This window comes from Aotus nancymaae, unplaced genomic scaffold, assembly GCF_030222135.1.
Source record: "Aotus nancymaae isolate 86718 unplaced genomic scaffold, 86718_ANA_hifiasm-v0.15.2.pri h1tg000064l_1, whole genome shotgun sequence".
NCBI lineage: Eukaryota > Metazoa > Chordata > Mammalia > Primates > Aotidae > Aotus > Aotus nancymaae.
In genome coordinates this window covers 15,155,056-15,175,178 of record NW_026988479.1, presented here as the reverse complement: position 1 = coordinate 15,175,178, position 20,123 = coordinate 15,155,056, and the positions used below count along the sequence as shown (strand labels likewise).

At 41.5% G+C, this 20,123-nt stretch overlaps 1 protein-coding gene across 1 annotated transcript in view; it reads right to left on the bottom strand.

The window, feature by feature from the left end:
* The window catches only part of CYSTM1 (cysteine rich transmembrane module containing 1), a 72,825-nt gene that overhangs the window by 40,628 nt on the left and 12,074 nt on the right, over positions 1 to 20,123 (bottom strand). The window contains exon 2 of the mRNA XM_012471822.2: positions 11,388 to 11,594. Within this exon, the coding sequence (XP_012327245.1) occupies positions 11,388 to 11,574 (187 nt within the window). The 5' untranslated portion in view covers positions 11,575 to 11,594. The remainder of the gene's footprint in view (positions 1 to 11,387; positions 11,595 to 20,123) is intronic.

Genomic DNA, 20,123 nt, shown 5'->3' with positions numbered 1-20,123 from the left:
CTCTACCTAGATTCCTAAGCCAAGGTGGCTTTTGGGGGCACTAAGCGGTATCCTTGTTGGGACATTCTGTCATCTGATACCTGGCAAAGAAAGAAGGCACTGGAATTGTCTGTGCTGGAAAGCCTTCCCAGGGCAATGAAAAATGCCTGATTGGAGTTTCTGATGAAACAAAGTATAAAAGGCTCAAACAAGCCAGGCAGTAATTCCATACTTAGAGCCAATTAGCCAGGGATGCCAGACCATTAAATTTCCTTCCTCTTCTATCCTCTGACTAATGAAAGCAGCATGAGGCACCAAGAAGAGTTGCAGGAGAAAAATGCCATTCTATTGCTTCCTCCACAATCTCTGATGGTGGAATATAAGAGGCCTCTCATAACATTCTGCTGGTTGGCCAATGGCCCGATGGGCCCAAAAGTTACCCCTGAAGATGCACTCCCTTTTCAATTCTTCAAATCACAAAGAACCAGGGTCACTGGGTATTTCCTTACATACAGGCTTAGAAACCTGGTTCAAAGGCCTATGAGGCTTTTGAGCTCCATAGGGGCATCCCAAAGGACTGTGCTGAAGTAGAACTTATTTCATTTTAAATCAGTATGTTGCCAGATATTACAGTCCTACCCCAGAAGAACATATATAAAACCCCAGTATCTGGACTCACAGGACATAAATAGCAAGGGAAAGGTCTCCAAGGGAAAGTGACAAGGGGACCAGACACTGAACATGAACTCACAGCCACCCTTTGAAATGGTAATATCTGCATTCATCTAACTTTTATTTACTGCACATACACACACACACATGCTCAGCACTGTTCAAGGTGCAATGGAAGCAGAGGTGAAAGAAGAAAAAAACTCTTGTTTTTGAGAAGCATACAAGGGAAGGCAGGGCATACTCAAAGAGCTGGGAGGTAAAATAATTTGCTCAGGTCCTAGTGTTAATGAGATTTGAATCCAGCTTTATTGCACTCCACTTTACTTCTGTGTACCAGGAAACTGCTGTTCTGCTATAACTTTTAGGTATTTTTTTGTTTTGTTTTTGTATGTTTTGGGAATGGGGAGTGCAAACAAGGAAGGGAGAAGGCTAAAAATATTTTCCTTTGGTGGATGTTTGAGAATTTCTGTGGAATCTGTGCTGGATCACAGCAGCAGGGCATAATGTACTTAGCCTGGGATCAGGAGACATTTTGTTGTTGTTGTTGAAAGACAGGGTCTTATTCTGTTGCCCAAGCTGTAGTGCAGTGGCTCAATTCTAGCTCACTGTGGCCTCAAACTCCTGGACTCAGGTGATCCTCCTGCCTCAGCCTCCTGAGTAGCTAGGACTACAGGCAAGCACCACCACACCTGGATAATTTTTTTTTTTTTTTTGTAGAGATGTGTGGTGTCTTATTATAATGCCTAGGCTGGTGTCGAACTCCTGGCCTCCAATCCTCCTGTCTCAGCCTCCCAAAGTGCTGGGACTACAGGCATGAGCCACTGCACCTGGCAGGAAATTTATATTCTGGTCAAAACTCTCTGACCCTAGAAAGTCACTAAACCTCTCTGGGCTTGTTTAAATATCTCTAAAAAGAGGGGGTTAACCTAGCAAGGAATGGTAAATGGGTTCATCTTACTCAACAATTCAAATCTATTCATGGTTCCTGCCTAGAATGCTGGAGTATACTGAAGCCATTTTCATGCTTAGTGGAAGGAGCTGCAATTGCCTACTGATGCTTGCTATGAGGTCAGAGGGTAATGATTAACCCAGATGATCATGATTCAAGGTATTTGAGTGGAAGTCACTTCCATTATTGATGAAATAAAAAAACCTCTTCTTCCATGACTTTCTAACCAATTCGTAGGACTATCCATAAAATGACAGATCACCTATATTCTAAGACCAGAGGCAGTATTTTTCACTTTAAATAGTCCTGATACTATGACATATTTATTAGAATCTATAAATAGTTCTGTTATTTAGAATGTTTCAGTGAACAGGAATTCACTTGTCACCACTGAAACTTGCAGTAGTGTTTCCAAAGATCACCCATCCTTTGTGCCTTTTTGCAATGTGACTTACCACTCTCCGAACAAGGAATGAAGTCTATTTTCCTCCCTTTGAATCTAGGCCAGATAGACCTCATGTTGCTTTGACCAAGAGTGTGACAGAAGTGACACTGTGTGACTTCTGAGCCAAGGTTGTGAAAAAGCCTCATAGATCATTGTATTGTGGCTATGTAAGGTTTAAGGAAATTGGGGTGAAAGGTATACAGAATCATTTGTATTATCTTTGCAATGTTTTCCTAGTCTGAAATTTTCAAAATTAGAAGGTAAAAGCCCACCTACCCTGAAACTCTCATGCTTTGATAGCAGCACTAAGACACCATGAAGAGGGATGAAGACATCCAACCCCAACCCGTTTCAATCACCTCAGCTGAAATACCAGACATGATTTTTTTTTCTTTTTGGACTTGAGATAATTTCTTGTTATAATGAACCAGAAGTACAAGATTCCATTGGAACTGAAACAGTTGACAAAATATGGTTGAACTTAATCAAATCTTCAAGGACAATAAGATCAAACAAAGCCAGTAAAAGTGGAGAAGCCCAACACTGGTTTGGAACGTACGCAGAAATATTAGCATGTCAGGTACCTCCTGACTCCTCCCAGCAGTATGCCATCATGCTTTCCCTGCTTTCTCTCTTTTGAAGCACTGGCCAAACCAAATGGCTTCTTTCTCTGTACTGCAGGTGTAAGTCAACCCAAGAGTACCCTTTTGGACATAATACAAAGCCAAGAGGAAACTTTATGAATCATACGGAATGGTAGAAAGCATACAAACCCAACCCAGCAAACTGCTTATCGTTATCTATGTTCCAGCCTCAGTAGATGCCAACAAGGAGCAGAGATGAATCAACTTTTCCTGCCAAGCCCTGTCCAAATTACAGAACCTCTAAGACTGGGGGTGGTTTATGACATAACAATAGATAACCAAAACATACATCAACCTTCCACCTATAGCAAATGCCTTAAATTCTTGTCTGGCAAGATCTGGCTGCCAAATGGACCTTTTGGGGCTAATCCTTAGGCTGAGGTCAGTTTCACATTCTTCTTGGCTAAGTGCTTTTGTTTCTAGAGTTGATTTTATACAGCACCACTGCTCTTATTTCAATAAGATTTATCTTCCATGTATCTTAAGAATATTAGAAGACCAGGTGTGGTGGCTCACACCAGTAATCCCAGCACTTTGGGAGGCTAAGGCGGGTGGATCACCTGAGGTCAGGAGTTTGAGACCAGCCTGGCCAACATAGTGAAACCTCATCTCTATTAAAAATACAAAAATTAGCTGGGCATGGTGCTGCACGCCTGTAATCCCAGCTACTCGGGAGGCTGAGGCAGGAGAATCACTTGAACTTTGGAGGCAGAGGTTGCAATGAACCAAGATCGTGCCAGTGCATTCCAGCCTGGGTCACAGAGCGAGACTCCATGTCAAAAAAAAAAAAAAAAAAAATAGTATTACAGGGTTCCCCGACTTTCTGATTTTCTTCTCCCTGCAATGTTTGTCCCCTCAGAATCCCTTTTTTCTGTCTGTTTGGATCACCACCTTTCATCTTGGAGGCTTTCTTTACTCAGATGTCTGGTGAAGCTCTGTTGCTGGTTAATATCTAAGGCTGAGGTTCTATCACTTGTAGCCTTAAGAGTCTTGACCAAAACAAACAATGAAAGCCTAAACACTAAGAGCAAGGTTGACTGAATTCAGACATTAAAAAGCTAAAATGGACTGGACATAAGGTAGACACTATTGAATCTGGAACAAGAAGAAAGGCTCTGAAACAAGTCTACTGGAGGTGTAGTATAGGTATGGAAAAGTTTCAAGGAAGAAGGGATATTTTCTTTTGATCTCAGAGATGCATAGGGTAGACTGTAGCAGAGTGGGAATGAGAGGTGGGAAGTAAAGGAAGCAGCATGAACAAAGTTAGGGTATATGGACCAGTATGGCAGATTAGGGCCTTACCTACATATAGACTACCTAGATGATAACATCCTAGATTTGAAGCTGATATAGTTATTGGATGAGACATTTAGCGGTAGTAGAAGAGGGTGGATATATTTTGCATATGAGGGGCATGTGAATTTGTGAGAGCAAAGGGCAGAATGTGGTGGAGTGTCTACAGAAATGGTCACCAATTCCTCTCACCCTGTATTCACATGCCGTTCCTCCAAGATGAAGCCTATTTTACATAAATGTTTATAATAGCCATTTTTCATTATTCCTAATAGCCAGAAAGTAGAAACAACCTAAATGCCCATAAACAAGTGAAAGGATAAATAAAATGTGGCATATCTACAATGAATATTATTTGGCAATAGGAAGGAATGAAGTATTGATACATGCTACAACATAGATGAACCCTGGAAATATCAAGCAAAGTGAAAGAAGCCAGTCACAAAAGACTAAATATTGTATGATTCCATTTATATAGAATTTCCAGAACAGACAAAGTAGATTAATAGTGGGGAAGGATAGAAGGAAATGGGGAGTGATTGCTAAAGGGCTTCTTTTTGGGGTGATGAAGATGTTCTGTATATAGACCAATGGAACAGAACAGAGGCCTCAGAAATAACGCCGCACATCTACAACCATCTGATCTTTAACAAACCTGACAAAAACAAGCAATGGGGAAAGGATTCCCTATTTAAAAAATGGTGTTAGGAAAACTGGCTAGTCCTATGCAGAAAACTGAATCTGGACCTCTCCCTTACACATTACGCAAAAATTAACTCAAGATGGATTAAAGACTTAAACGTAAGACCTAAAACCATAAAAACCATAGAAGAAAACCTAGGCAATACCATTCAGGACATAGGCATGGGCAAAGACTTCATGACTAAAACACCAAAGCAACGGCAACAAAAGCTAAAATTGACAAATGGGATCTAATTAAACTAGAGAGCTTCTGCATAACAAAAGAAACTATCATCAGAGTGAACAGGCAACCTACAGAATGGGAGAAATTTTTTGTAATCTCTCCATCTGACAAAGGGCTAATATCCAGAATCTACAAGGAACTTATACAAATTTACAAGAAAAAAACAACCCCAGCAAAAAGTGGGCGAAAGGGCCGGGTGTGGTGGCTCATGCCTGTGATCCCAGCACTTTGGAAGGCTGAGGTGGGCGGATCATGATGTCAGCAGATCGAGTCCATCCTGGCCAACATGCTGAAACCCTATCTCTACTAAAATACAAAAAATTAGCTGGGTGTGGTGGCGCGCACCTGTAGTCCCAGCTCCTTGAGAGGCTGAGGCAGGAGAATTGCCTGAATCCAGGAGGCAGAGTTTGCAGTGAGCTGAGATTGTGCCACTGCACTCCAGCCTGGTGATAGAGCAAAAAATAAAAATAAAAAAAGTGGGCAAAGAATATGAACAGACACTTCTCAAAAGAAAACATTTATGTGACCAACAAACACATAAAAAAGCTCATCATTACTGGTCATTAGAGAAATGTAAATCAAAACCACAATGAGATACTATCTCATCCCAGTTAGAATGGTGATCATTAAAAAGTCAGGAAATGGCCAAGTGTGGTGGCTCACGCCTGTAAATTCCAGCATGTTGGGAGGCTGAGGTGGGTGGATCATGAGGTCAGGAGTTCAGGACCAGACTGAACAACATGGTGAAACCCCATCTCTACTAAAAATACAAAAATCAGGTGGGTGTGTTGGTGCGTGCTTCTAATCCAAGCTACTCAGGAGGCTGAGGCAGAAGAATTGCTTGAATTCTCCAGGGAGGCAGAGGCTTGAATTCTGCCTGGGAGGCAGAGGTTGCAGTGAGCCGAGATCATGCCACTGTACTCCAGCCTGGGCGACACAGCAAGACTCCGTCTCAAAAAACAAAACAAATAAACAAACAAAAAACAATAAAAAGTCAGAAAACAATAGATGCTGGAGAGGATGTAGAGAAACAGGAACACTTTTGCACTGTTGGTGGGAGTGTAAATTAGTTCAACCATTGTGGAAGACAGTGTGGTGATTCCTCAAGGATCTAGAACCAGAAATACCATCTGACCCAGCAATCCCATTACTGGGTATATACCCAAAGGATTATAAATCATTCTACTATAAAGACACATGCACATGTATGTTTATTGCAGCACTATTCACAGTAGCAAAGACTTGGAACCAACCCAAATGCCCATCAATGATAGACTGAATAAAGAAAATGTGGCACATATACACCATGGAATACTACACACTCATAAAAAAAGGACGAGTTCATGTCCTTTGCAGGGACAGGGATGAAGCTGGAAACCATCATTCTCAGCAAACTACCACAGGAACAGAAAACTAAACACTGCATGTTCTCACTTGTAAGTGGGAGTTGAAGAATGAAAACACATGGACACAGGAAGCAGAACATCACATACCAAGGCCTGTCATGGGGTTGGGGGGCTAGGGGAGGAATAGCATTAGGAGAAATACCTAATGTAGATGACAGGTTGATAGGTGCAACAAACCATCATGGCACGTATATACCTATGTAACAAACCTGCACGTTCTGCACATGTATCTCAGTACCTAAAGTAGAATTAAAAAAAAAAAAAAAAGCTGGGCACGGTGGCTCACGCCTGTAATCCCAGCACTTTGGGAAGCCGAGGTGGGTGGATCACGAGGTCATGAGATCGAGACCATCCTGGTCAACATGGTGAAACCCCGTCTCTACTAAAAATACAAAAAATTAGCTGGGCATGGTGGCACGTGCCTGTAATCCCAGCTACTCAGGAGGCTGAGGCAGGAGAATTGCCTGAACCCAGGAGACGGAGGTTGCAGTGAGCCGAGATCACGCCATTGCACTCCAGCCTGGGTAACAAGAGCAAAACTCCATCTCAAAAAAAAAAAGAAAAAAAAAGTTCTAGGATTATGATAGTGATGACAGCTGAAAAACTGTTGATATACTGAAAACCATTGGATTGTACAGCTTTAAATGGGTGAATTGTACAGTACATGAATTATATTTCAATAAAACTTTTACCAAAAAAAGAAGGGGAGGAGGGAGGTAGTATCTTTTCCCCCTCCTATTGAAAGTAGCTGGCCTTGAGACTTGTTTTGAACACTGGAATAAGGGGTAAGTGATGCTGTGCCAGTTCTGGGCCTAGCCCAAAATCCTGGCAGCTTCCATTTTCACTCTGTTGGAAGCTAGTTGTTATGTAAAGCAGCTCAGGCTAGACCACCCAATGATGAGAGACTGTGTGCTGAGAGAGGCCTCATGGAGGCAAACCAAGACACCCTCGTCATGTGAATAAGGTCATCTTGGATAGCCTACATCCAACCAGGCTGACAGCTGAATTAAGTAACATGAGTGACCCTAGGAGAGATCACATGAAGCAAGAAGACCCTCCCAGCCGACTCAGAGAATCATGAGAAATAATAAATCATTGTTGTTTTAAGCCAGTGAGTTGGGAGTGATATGTTGCACAACAGATAACTTAGTCACAACCTTTCTGAGCCTCAGATTCCACTTTCATAACGTGGGACTGATACCATGCGGTTGCTGTGAAGATTACATAAAGCTAACACCAAGCATGGTGCTCAAGAAATACTAGTTGTTATTCTTAAAAACCACCCAGGAGATCCTTGACATAATCTGCAGGTATGCTCTTCTGGGAGTCCTCATTCCCACAAGCACTTGCTGCTTCCAATCACATGGCTTCCAAAAGGTTGGCTTTTTACAAAAACAAAAGGTGGGCTTTTTTTTTTTTTTTTTTTGCTAAAATCTCTGACACATGCATTCTGAATCATAAACAGATGACCAAGGAAGGTTCTGATTAGGTTAGCCATCTACCCACTCTACCCATCCTACCCATCCATTCATCACACCTTTTTTTTTGGAGACAGAGTCTTACTCTCTCACCCAGGCTGGAGTGCAGTGGAGCAATCTGAGCTCACTGCAACCTCTGCCTTCTGGGTTCAAGTAATTCTCCTGCCTCAGCCTCCTGAGTAGCTGGGACTACAGGTGCACACCACCACACCTGGCTAAGTTTTTGTATTTTATTAAAGATGAGGTTTCACTGTGTTGCCCAGGCTGGTTTCAAATTCCTGAGCTCAGGTAATCGGCCCACCTAGGACTCCCAAACTGCTGGGATTACAGGCGTGAGCCACTGTGCCCGGCCCCATCACCCCTTTCTTAAGCCCTAACTAATTACCAGACACAAATTAAGGATAAAGGAGATCCTCCCTCCTTTGAAAAAGAAACCATTTCTACCTATGTAGTCATTAAAATAATATACTACACACTTGAACTTGAGTGGAGAGAGAATATCTATAGTAGTAGATTAATCTAAAATCATCCAGCTGGAAAGAAAAAGCTGAAATTTCCATATAGAGCTCAGATACACAGCATGAGAACACATAATTCTGACTGAGAATCCCACAAGCAATACCAGAGCAAGGAATGAACTGGGTCCCCTAAAGGGTTCGTCCCTCAGTGAGCCTACCTCCTTCCAAGAGTTCCATTCACAGAACCTGGACCTCAGATGACAAAACTTAACCATTTAGCACTACCTGCTTTGTTTAGGTACACAATGGATCTGGGCAGTTAACAATTCACAAGCTAATGACAGAGAAAGAAATTCCTAGGTATATCTGTAGGAAAGGATATTAAACAGTTTTCAACTGCATTTGTGAAATCAATTGTGATTGGTAACACTGAATGAACTAAAGAGCCATTTAACCCTAAAAAGAATTAAGAAATTATTTTTCATCCAAAAGGCTGACATCAATACTTAAATTACATGAAAGGTAAGACAGATGACCAAATCTGTATTTTCTGCATGAACAGTGAACAAAGTCCACTGAATCTAGGAAGCACTTACGCTAAACAAAATCAATAAAGTTCTAAACTCTTCAAATGCTAGTTAGAGAGTCAGTATACACAATATTGGCCTAGAAATGAACAGGAAGCATGAGGGCTATAGGTGAAAGACCTAATACCAGGCAGGCATTGGGCTGAGTCTACCAGATAACTCAAATGCTGGGCTATATTTTTCCATTGACATATAATGTATAGCAAAGTACACAAGTCATAACTATCTTGAAGAATGTTTATATCAAGATTAAGATATAGACTATTCCTAACACTCCAGAAGTTTCCTTTGTTCCCATCCCAATGAATAACCAGTCCTATACTAGTTTCCCAACTCCACAGCCAGGGGTAACCATTATTTTGATCTCTGCCATTATAGATACTTTTTGTCTGTTTTTGAATTTCACATAAATGGAATCATAACATATGTAGTTTTTTCTGCTTTCTTCCATTCATCACAGGGTTACCTTATTTTGAAGCAGAAAGCCCAGAAGCTGAGGTTTATTTTCAGAAAATCTTCCTCTGATGTCACAGGCCTGACACTACTCAGTGTATCAACTACTCTGATTACACCGGTTATTACTTTCTGCACTTTTCCGAGCATGCATTATAAAAACTGTTAAAACAGAATACAATCTTGGATTGCAAAAGTTTCCTTCCAGATAAACTAAATTATTTAAAGGTATTCAAATATTCTATTCAAGCTTAACAAAGTATAAGCTTTGACACTATAAAAGTATAATCTTTTCCGCCAGGCGTGGTGGCTCACGTCTGTAATCCCAGCACTTTGGGAGGCCGAGGCAGCTGGATCATGAGGTCAGGAGATCGAGACCATCCTGGCCAACATGGTGAAACCCCATCTCTACTAAAAATATACAAAAAATTAGCTGGGCATGGCGGCGCACACCTGTAGTCCCAGCTACTCTGGAGGTTGAGGCAGGAGAATTGCTTGAACCTACTGCACTACAGCCTGTGAGACAGTGTGAGACTCCGTCTCAAAAAAAAAAAAAAAAAAGTATAATCTTTTCCATGAATGCAAAATTCTTATTCTAGAGAATCTTCAAGTCATAGAATAAAATTAACCATCAATTCTGTTATTACTTTGATTAGTAAAGCATTAAATGATAGGAAAATCTCTCAGAGGAAGTATAAGGCAGTAAATTCAGATGAATGTGAGTCAGCTCAGAAAAGGCAGGAGAGGCACAACAGTTAGAGCAATAAATTATAGGTACAGATTTTGAGGCCAAACTATCAGGATTCTAATCTGGAAACTGCTCCTTTTAGCTGGATGACCTTGGGGAAGTCATTACTCTAACTTTGTACCTCTATAACACCACTATAAAATGGGAATAACTTTATAGGATTGTTGCAAGGATTATATGTTAATGTATATAAAGCTCTTAAGAGACCATGTGACACAAAATAAACACTTTTTTTTTTGAGATGGAGTCTTGCTCAGTTGCCCAGGCTGGAGTGCAGTGGTGCGATCTCGGTTCACTGCAACCTCTGCCTCCCAGGTTCAAGCCATTCTCCTCCCTCAGTCTCCCAAGTACCTGAGACTACAGACACATACAACCATGCCCGGCTAATTTTTGTACTTTTAGTAGAGATGGGGTTTCACCATGTTGGCCACGCTGGTCTGAACTCCTGACCTCAAGTGATCCACCCACCTTGGCCTCCCAAAGGTGGGATTACAGGCGTGAGCCACCATGCCTGGCCATAATAAGCACTTTTTAAGAATTAGCTATCTTAAAAAGCTGAAAGAGCTATTAAGAAAGCAGCTATTCTGCCAACCAAAGGGCTATAAAATAGTGACCAAGACATCTGGCACAGTGCTTCTCAAGATATTTTATTTTTAATCCTTCACAGACTGATACTTTCTGTAAAATGCAAGATTACATGCTTGGATGTCACAGCAATACCAAATTGTTCTAAAAGTTTCTAAATGTTTACTCTCACTTTCTGCACTTATTATATAGTCCATAACTGTTCACTGTTCATTGGCAGGCATTTGTCTGCAGACTGAACTTTGAGTAGCACTGTTCCAGCACCCAAGAAGGACTCAAGAGCCTCCTGAAAACTCAACTGGCAGGTTAAATAGAATTATGAAAACATTTAGTTAAAAAAAAACCAAAAAACCAAACCCAGTAGCAGGGGCAAGAAGATGACTTGAGGGTCAACAAGCAGACAGATAAAATAAAGTCAAGAGGTTAATTACTAAACCTAAAATACAAAGTTGGTTGCAGAGCAAAGACCCAACTGGTAATTCTCTCCCCACCCCCCAGTGTTCTAGAGGGTGGCCCTCAGGAAACACACTGGCCAGGTTATCAGCCCCAGAGGGGACAAGAGGTGTGAATGTAGTAGGCAGAGCTGACTTGGGCCTCTTCTCAGGAGTAAAAAGCCACCTTAAGCCATCATCAAGCTTTGGGGACATCAAGCACAAGTTGCAAAGGCTGGAAAGAGTTTCTTCTCTGCCAAAGAAAACATGCAAACATTTCCTTTAGTGACATGGGACTGCACACATGCACACCAACATATTCAAAGACACACACCTGTGGTTTTAGGAGGCTCCTGAGGTCCGCCCTGCCAGCCGTACTGTGGGTATCCTTGGTAGGGGTACCCTTGAGGAGGTGGGTAGGGTCCCCCCATAGGTCCTGGACCCATTGGTTGTGGTGGATAAGGTGGGTATGGGGCCGTTGGACCAGGGCCCGGATATGGTGGAGGGTTCTCTGGGTTCATCGGGGACCTGTAAAGTACACCTAAGAGACAAAAAGAATGAAAATCATTTACATCAGGAATCATCGGGAATAAAATTCTAACCCATAAGATCATTTACAAAATACCTTAAAGGTGTATCAAGCCTTGTGCAGATCTCTAGCTCTACCCATTTTGTTTCCTTCTCACCATCACTACAATTGACAATTATCTTATATATTTATTTGCCTTTTGCCTATTTGCCCCACTAGACTGTAGGCTGTGACAGCAGAAATCAAGTAAGTTTTGGATCACTACTATGTCCCTAGAGCATGGCACAGTGCCTGGCACAAGGCAGTCCTCTAAATAAATGTGTTAAAGGAGTAACAAGATATTTTGTTTTTTAAATCCTCTGACACGTCCATAAATGTGATTGGATAGCTTTAAGAAAGTATTCTAACAGCACTATGAGCCATATCAGTGGAAGCTGATCCACTACTAGAAACTATCCAATCAACAGGGTTGAGCCACAGTGGGGTCTTCTAAAAAGCAGGGCTGCCAGCAATGACCAACCAAAGTTTGTAACCACCACCATTGCTCTAGGGATTGGGGTAATCTGGTTGTTCTCCCTAGACCTGCTGCTCTGGGCAGTTGGACAGTGCTGTCTATAGAGAATGCCAAATGTCTCCTCTGCCTATCCAGGCCCCTGAGACTCTGGAAGGTTCACAAGGAACCCTTATTTGTGTTTACAGGACCCTGTCCTCGGTGGTTTGCTTCTGTGAGGGAAGCCACGCTTCCCAGCCTTCAAGCCTGTCAATCATTCTCTTGATTGGGCTTGAAGTCTCCAGGACCAGCATCTTGTTTCTGTTATCTCTTTAACCTCCACAATGCCTGGCACAGTGACTTTCAGATTTAAAACAAACAATTACTGGGGAATGCAAAGTATATACTCTATGGATGACTCACTTAAACATAATATCATCTGTCATACTGCTGCCTTGCACTGTTACCCATATCTTATATCGATAGTTAACTTTTTACCTATTTGAGTGTTTTCTATCCCCAACCAAATGGAAGGGAAGAGTTTCAGATTTAAAATGCAATAATATCACTATTAATTCTTTTCCATAACATGCAACCAATAAATTCCTAAGTGATTTTTATGATATAAAGGATGGAATAGTCATAAATAGTCTAGGTTTGCTAGAAAATCTGGGCTACAGTAGCGGTGGATTTTGCTGCTTGCCAACACAACACCCATATTCTCCCCTCCTAACGGTAGTCAGGTTTCCAGGTAGGTGTCCACTCATTCTTCCTGTAGCTCATGTGCTTCAGAGAAAGCTCATCCCATCCAGCCGTAGGGTGAACCTAGTCTATCTAAACCAATAGGAGTCATTCTCTCCCCTTTTTCATCATAATTGATTCAAGAAATTCACGACTTAACCAAGATGCATATGACACTCCCTGGCCACTGGGACTGGTTCTGAAGTGGTTCAGTAAGTAAAAAGCTCAGACTCTCTTAACACACTCCCATCCAACCTTCCCTTCCCCTGTACACAGGCACACACAAAGTCTAGGAAAGATATGGCCTACAAAATTGCTGACAGCCAATCTGCAGCCCTGAGAAGGAGACAGCTTTAAGATTAAGTGGGCCATTCAGAAAGGTAGAGCAGAAAAGAAAGAAATGGGATTCCAGATGACTTTATAACAGCTCATAAATCAAAGACTGAAGCCTGGCCTAACCTAAGCTACCACTATAGAATTTCCAGTCCTGGAAACCAATGGTAAGGTAAGGTAATGAACCCTTCTGGGTGACATTCACAAACATTTATTAAGTGCTTTCTTGACACTGGGCTAAGGAGTGGGATATAGAGATCAATATGCCTCAAAGCCTACCGTGGGCAACTGGTTGAAACAAACGTAAGGCAAAAATTTTTAGAAAAGGTGGTAAACAGACTGATGGGTAGGAGTAGGGGCTTGAACCTAGTAGAAGGAGATGCTGGTGGAGAGAGTGTCATTTGAAGGATTTGATTATAAATTGAAACTCTATGTTATGGGATCAAATGGTTTGAGGGTCTCTAATTCAATTACATCTGTATTCTGTCTTCTATTTTTGACACCATCTTATTTTTCCAGGGCCTGAAAGGGACTCACGAAAAAAGTAGAATTCTTTCCCTTCTCTGCTGTCTGGTCTACAATTGGCAACACATCCTGACCTAGGAACTCTAATGCAAAGGTTCATGGTGATTAACACTAAAATTATCATATGAATTTGGACAAAAGCAAATGCATTTTGCTTCCTCTCTCCTACAAGGAAGGCTGTAGAAAGCCTAATGAACTCTGGTTAACCCGGAAATCAGTCTCATTAATCCCCATATGGCCATTCCATTATTTATTTTTAAATCACAGATGTACAATACAGTTATCATAACTACCTCTGTCCTGAAATTCAGTGTGTGTAACCTAACTTCATTAAAACTGCAGTTTAACTTGATCAGTCCAACGTGACCAAGTAAATCATTCTCCCTCTAGCAAAGTCTAGACCTGTATTTTTTTTTTCAAAGTACAAATTCATATTTTGTAGGAAATGTAGTTTACAAAACAGTATCAATTGCTACCCTCCAATCCAGATGATGTTTAGGTCCTATTCCACTGGACAAGGGTAAAATGATTCAGTAGTCTTCCAGGTTAACAGTAAATTCTTCTTCCAAGGCTGGAGCCGTCAAGGCACAGTCTGCATGAGGCTCACCCTGTCTAGCACTAGGATAGGGCTTCTTGCTCTGTAGGTAGGAATTGGGGTGGGTGGAGCAGGGCTCAGGGAAGGGTCTGGACCCAGAGACTTCTGCTTGCAGGAGGGTGCTTAGAAAACTCTGCCTTGGGCTAGGGAATCCCCTCTCTCCCACCTTTGGAGAACAGGGTTGGGAGGGGGTAAGTGGGGACCTGCTGCCTGGTGGGCTCAGGTCTGAACAGCAGGGAGCCCTTAGCACCCACTCCAGCAGACCTATTAGGAATTTACTGCCTGAAGACAAATTATAGGCATTGGTGGGAGGTAAGAGGTATGGTCTAAGGCCACAGTCTGAGAGAGGACTCCTTGGGGTCAGAGGTTGTGCAGAAGCACCTTTCCTACCTCACGCCTCATGAAATAAGGTTACCAGGATTCCATTATCATGGTGCGTTTCTCTGAGCTCATGGGTTAGGGGTCATAGTAGAGCCACCAAGGTAGAAGTCACAAATGGGATGGATGTGTGTTAACTGACAGTGGTCTGGCCAGAGGTCAGGGGGCACTAGATCCTTGTCAAGAAAACTAATAAATCAATAGGTGAGACGCGAGAAGCAGGCCCATGGTAGCTCACACATACATGGCCCAGGATATGACAAAGCTTTTGTCCTAATAGGAATCCGACAGGCTGCTGTAGGACAGGGCATCATAGATGGGGTTGATCTTGTCCAGTTAGTCTTCCTCCTCCTCCTCCTCCTCCTCCTCTAGATCCAGGGAAACGGCTTCCACAGCAGGTGGCCCTGGAGGCACCAGGATGGGGGACCCCAGGCTTGTGGCTCCAGGGTGCAAGGGTCCTGATCACTTTTCCAAGGTGGGCAATTCATGGTATTGAGGCACTTCCTGCTCAGTGCATGAGACACCAGCGTCAAAGTAGGGGGTCTTGAGTGGGCTGTGCTCCAAGGCCCCAGAGTGAAGAGCTAGGAGGGTATCTCCTGCTCTTCCAGCTCCGCTTTTGGGGTGGTGGGTTGTAGAAGGGAGGTCCCTCCAGGCTGTGGGGTAGGAGGTAGGTCAATTGGAGGCTAAGACCTAAGCATCCCTGACTCCAGGGTTATGCTATGCTGTTTTCTCTGCCTGGGTCTCCCTTTCCCCCACCCCCCAGATCTATATTTCTTTGAAGACATTGTTCATCTAAAAACAATGGGCAGTGAGGAGAAAAAAGAACAGAGTATAGAGCTACTACAACTTCAGACCTCAATGTCTCATGACTTTTCTTGATCCATCTCTTTGCATCTATTCCTCATTATCTTGTGCAGTTCTCTCCCTGAGAACCTCAAGCTCTCTTCCAAGTGTACGCGTCTTCACCACTTACCCCTCATCATGTTTCCTTCTCATTTTTGGTATGTATCTTTCTCCATCTGCCTAAGGAAAAACGTAAGGTCTAGAGGGGAAAAATCCCATGAGTTATTCACAGAGGCATTTATACAAAGCATAAACCACAAAGGTGCTCCAGCTACCACGACCTCTTTCCACACATACACTCTTTCCCTTTGTTCCCAATATAGACAGTCATCTTGGAGGAATAAAGATCTGGATCTATTTTCAGTTTCCTCTAAACAAGAAAAAAATCCCAGTGAGAGAATAGCAAAAGTCCCAGAAAGAGCATCTGTGCTGGATCAGAGATCCTAGAGCTGGCATTTGAAAAACAGGACTTCAACCAGTGGGAATCCATTGTTCCCAAGCTGGTAAAGAAGCAAAGCAAAGCAAAAAAGATTACCTAACACTGACACAGTATAGTACAAACCACTTTAGATTTTTCCCCTCTAGAAACACAAAAGAGCTTTAAATTTAAGGTATGATACTTTGTAACATGATTGTTTTCACTTATAAATTTGGTCAGGTAAAATATAAACCCTACTCTAGTGAAGTGTTTCACTACAGATCAAATGCAAACAGTGTAAATTGTATCATTAAAGACAAATCAGAGGTCCAAAAGGGACAGCTCAGATAGTGCAGCAGTCAAGATCCATTAATAGACTGCACTGAACACTGCTATTCTCACGATCCCATTCAAGACAGAATCACAGGATTAGCAGTCATTCTACCATACAATGAGAAGGGCAGAAACTATTCTTTGGGAAGGTGGTCAATGGTGATAAGACCTCATCAAAGTAGAGATGCAGGAAAAAAAATATTTTTCAATATTATCATTTTTTAAATTACAAGACACTTGGTTGACAGACTGGCACTGACTCTACAGACAGTAAAGTGGAAAATTTTCCTCTGGAAAACTGAACAGTCCCAATGGAAAAAAAATGACAGCTGCTAGTACTTGGCGGGACACCAAAGAAATGACTTACCCAATCACTACACAGTAAAGCCTATGCACACAGAACTTCTAATGGACCTTTTACTGCCTCATACATAAATGAATGGACAAATATAATCAGGCATTGGAGGAAAGCCTATAACATAAAAAACAGATCAAAACAAAACAGAGAAAGGAAAAAAACAATCTAAAGTCCAAGGAAAGAAAATGTCCAAGAAAGAAAGAAAGGGTTTTTTTTTTTTTTGCAGTTGTTTTAAATTTATGCTTTTGAAGTATGACGTAATACTGTGTAAGAAAAATTTAAAAGCTATATATTCAGCATGTCCTAACTTTCTTAAAAATAAATACTGAAAAATAGATCAATAGAACAGAATAAAGAGTCCTAAAACACATCCACACAGTACAGTCTCCTAATTTAACAGATAGGACCACTGTAATTTAGAAAAGAAAAGGCAGTCTTTCCAATAAATAGTGCTGGATTAATTGGATATCTTTGCGTTGGGGAGAAATGATCTTTGATCTCCATGATGATACATAAAAAAATCCACAACATATCACAGAAAAAAAATCACAACATATCATAGACATATACAAAAGCTAAAACAATCAAGCTTTTAGAAAAAAGTATACCACATATTCATGACTTTCACAGTATTTACCTTATGACCCAGAAGCTCTATTCTTAGAATTTATATATTGAAGTGAAACAAGTATGTAAGTCCACCAAAAGACTTAAACAAGAATGTTCAAAGCAGCTTTATTTATAATAGCCCCAAACTGAAAGCTATCCAAATATTCATCAACAGTAGAACAGATAAATTATAAACAGTAGAAAATGACCCCAAAACAATAAAGAACTATTATTACATGCAACAACATGGATGAATCCCAGACACTAGATGAGCAAAAGAAGACAGACTCAACAGATTTCACTAATACTCTACTTAGTCTGTTTTGTGTTGCTATAAAGCACTATCTAAGGCTGGGTAATTTATCAATGAAAGAGTTTTATTTTGACTCGTGGTTCTGCTGACTGTACAAGAAACATAGTGCTGGCGTCTGGGTCTGGTGAGGCTCTCAGGTAGCTTACAATCATGGTGGAAGACAAAGGATGAGGCAAGCACATCCCATGATGAGAGAGGGAGCAAGAGAGTGGAAGGAGGTCCCAGACTCTTTTAAACAAGATCTCACTTGACTAATAGAGAACTCACTCATTACCTTAAAGGGGATACCAAGTAATTCATGAAGGATACACCCCCATGACCCAAACACCTCCCACCGTCCCATCTCCAACACCGGGGATCACATTCCAACATGAGATCTGGAGAGGATAAATATCCAAACTATATCATTCTGTGATTTCATTTATATGAGGTACAAGAACAATCAAAACAAATCTGTAGATACTGAAAAGAAAGATACCAAAATGAATCTATGGGTACTGAGGGGAAGATACAAGGGAACATTCAGGAATAATGGAAATGTTCTGTATCTTGAGCTGAGTCATGTTTACATGAATACATAGGGACACACTGAGTTGTATATTAAGATTTTCATACTTTATTGTAAGTTGTACAGTAACAGCAAACAGATATTTTGCTAGAAAAAAATATATATATAGTGGTTTTCCTTGGGTGCTGGAATTGTGGGCAATTTTTATTACTTATATTCATCTGTATTTCTGAAAATTTCAAGAGAACCTATATAGTCAGAAAAAGATTAAGTTTTCTTAGTGCTTTCAGATATATATCCATGCTGCCTGTCATTTTTAATAGCTAGAATGCCACTTTAGCTGGGCTCAGTGGCTCATACTTATAATGCCAGTGATTTGGGAGGCTGAGGCAAGGGAATCACTTGAGGCCAGGAGTTCAAGACCAGCATGGGCAACATGGTGAAACCTTGTCTCTACCCGCCCTCAAAAAAAAATTAGCAAGTTGTGGTGGTGTACACCCATAGTTCTAGCTGCTTGTGAGGCTGAGGTGGGAGGATCACTTCAGCCCAGGAGTTTGAGCTGCAGTGAGCTATGATCATGCCACTCTCTAGCCTAGACAGAGCAAGACCCTGTCTCTAAAATAAAAAAAAGTTCAGATTAACAAATTTTTTTAAAAATCCCACTTTAAACCTCCTATTTACTTCTGATATACCAATTTGCCTTCTCATTACTTACCTTCCTCTTGTTAACAATCTACTCAAAATCTGCTTTTCACTGCTTTTTTAAGGTGATTTTTGTAGTTACAATTTTTTTTTTACAAGACACTTTGGTTCTCTAAGGTCTTCAAATGTTTTCTTTCTGCTTCAAACTGTAAAGTCCCTTGGCTAGGCACCAGACTTGGGGTAAAAAACCAAATTCTTTTGGTTAAATACAGACTTCTCTATCTTGGAACCCTTCTTATTATCAAAGCCTGAAGTCATGCTTATCCTTATATCCTTAAATTTATCTTTCTTGGTAACTTATAAAATTATCTTTAAAGTTTAAAAATGTGAGAGCAGGGCCAGACACCATGGTTGGCACCTGTAATCCCAGCACTTTGGAAGACCAAGGAAGGTGGATTGCTTGAGCCTAGGAGTTTGAGACAAGCCTGGGCAACATAGGGAGACCTTATCTCTACAAAAAATAGGAAAATTAGCTGGGCATGGTGGTGTACATTTGTAGTCCCAGCTACTTAGGGGAGGCTGAGGTGAGAGAATCACTTAAGCCTGGGAGATCGAGGCTGAGGTGAGCCATGACCACACCATGACACTCAAGCCTGGGAGAAAGTCTAAGACTTTATCTCAAAAACAAAACAAAACAAACCAACAAACAAAAACTATGAGAGCAGATCTTATCCTTAAGACCTCAGTGTCTTTTTTTTTAAAACTCCCTATTAGCTGGCTTTTAACAAGACCTTTGTAAATAGATCACTTTACATTCTAAGTCCCTCAGTATGTCTTGACTCTTTCATCTATAATTTTGGGTGTAGTTTGTTCAGCTAAAAAAAAAAAAAAAAAAAAAAAGGCGAGGTGGCCCACGCCTGTAATCCCAGCACTTTGGGAGGCCAAGGCAGGTGGATCATGAGGTCATGAGATGGAGACCATCCTGGCCAACATGGTGAAACTCTGTCTCTACTAAAAATACAAAAATTAGCTAGGCATGGTGGCAGGCACCTGTAGTCCCAGCTACCTGGGAGGCTGAGGCAGGAGAATCACCTGAACCCAGGAGGCAGAGGTTGCAGTGAGCCAAGATTGCACCACTTCACTGCAGCAGGGCAACAGAGCAAGACTCCATCTCAAAAAAAAAAAAAAGTTTTAGAATTACTGAGGTTTTTTTGTTTTGTTTTGTTTGTTTGTTTGTTTTTGAGACAGAGTTTCATTTTGCCACCCAGGCTGGAGTGCAGTGGTGAGATCTCTACAACGTTGCTCCACCTGCCGGGTTCAAGTAATTCTCCTGCCTTAGCCTCCGGAGCAGCTGGGGCTACAGGTGTGCACTACGACGCTTGACTAATTTTTGTATTTTTAGTAGAGATGGCGTTTCACCATGTTGGCCAGGCTGGTTTTGAACTCCTGACCTCC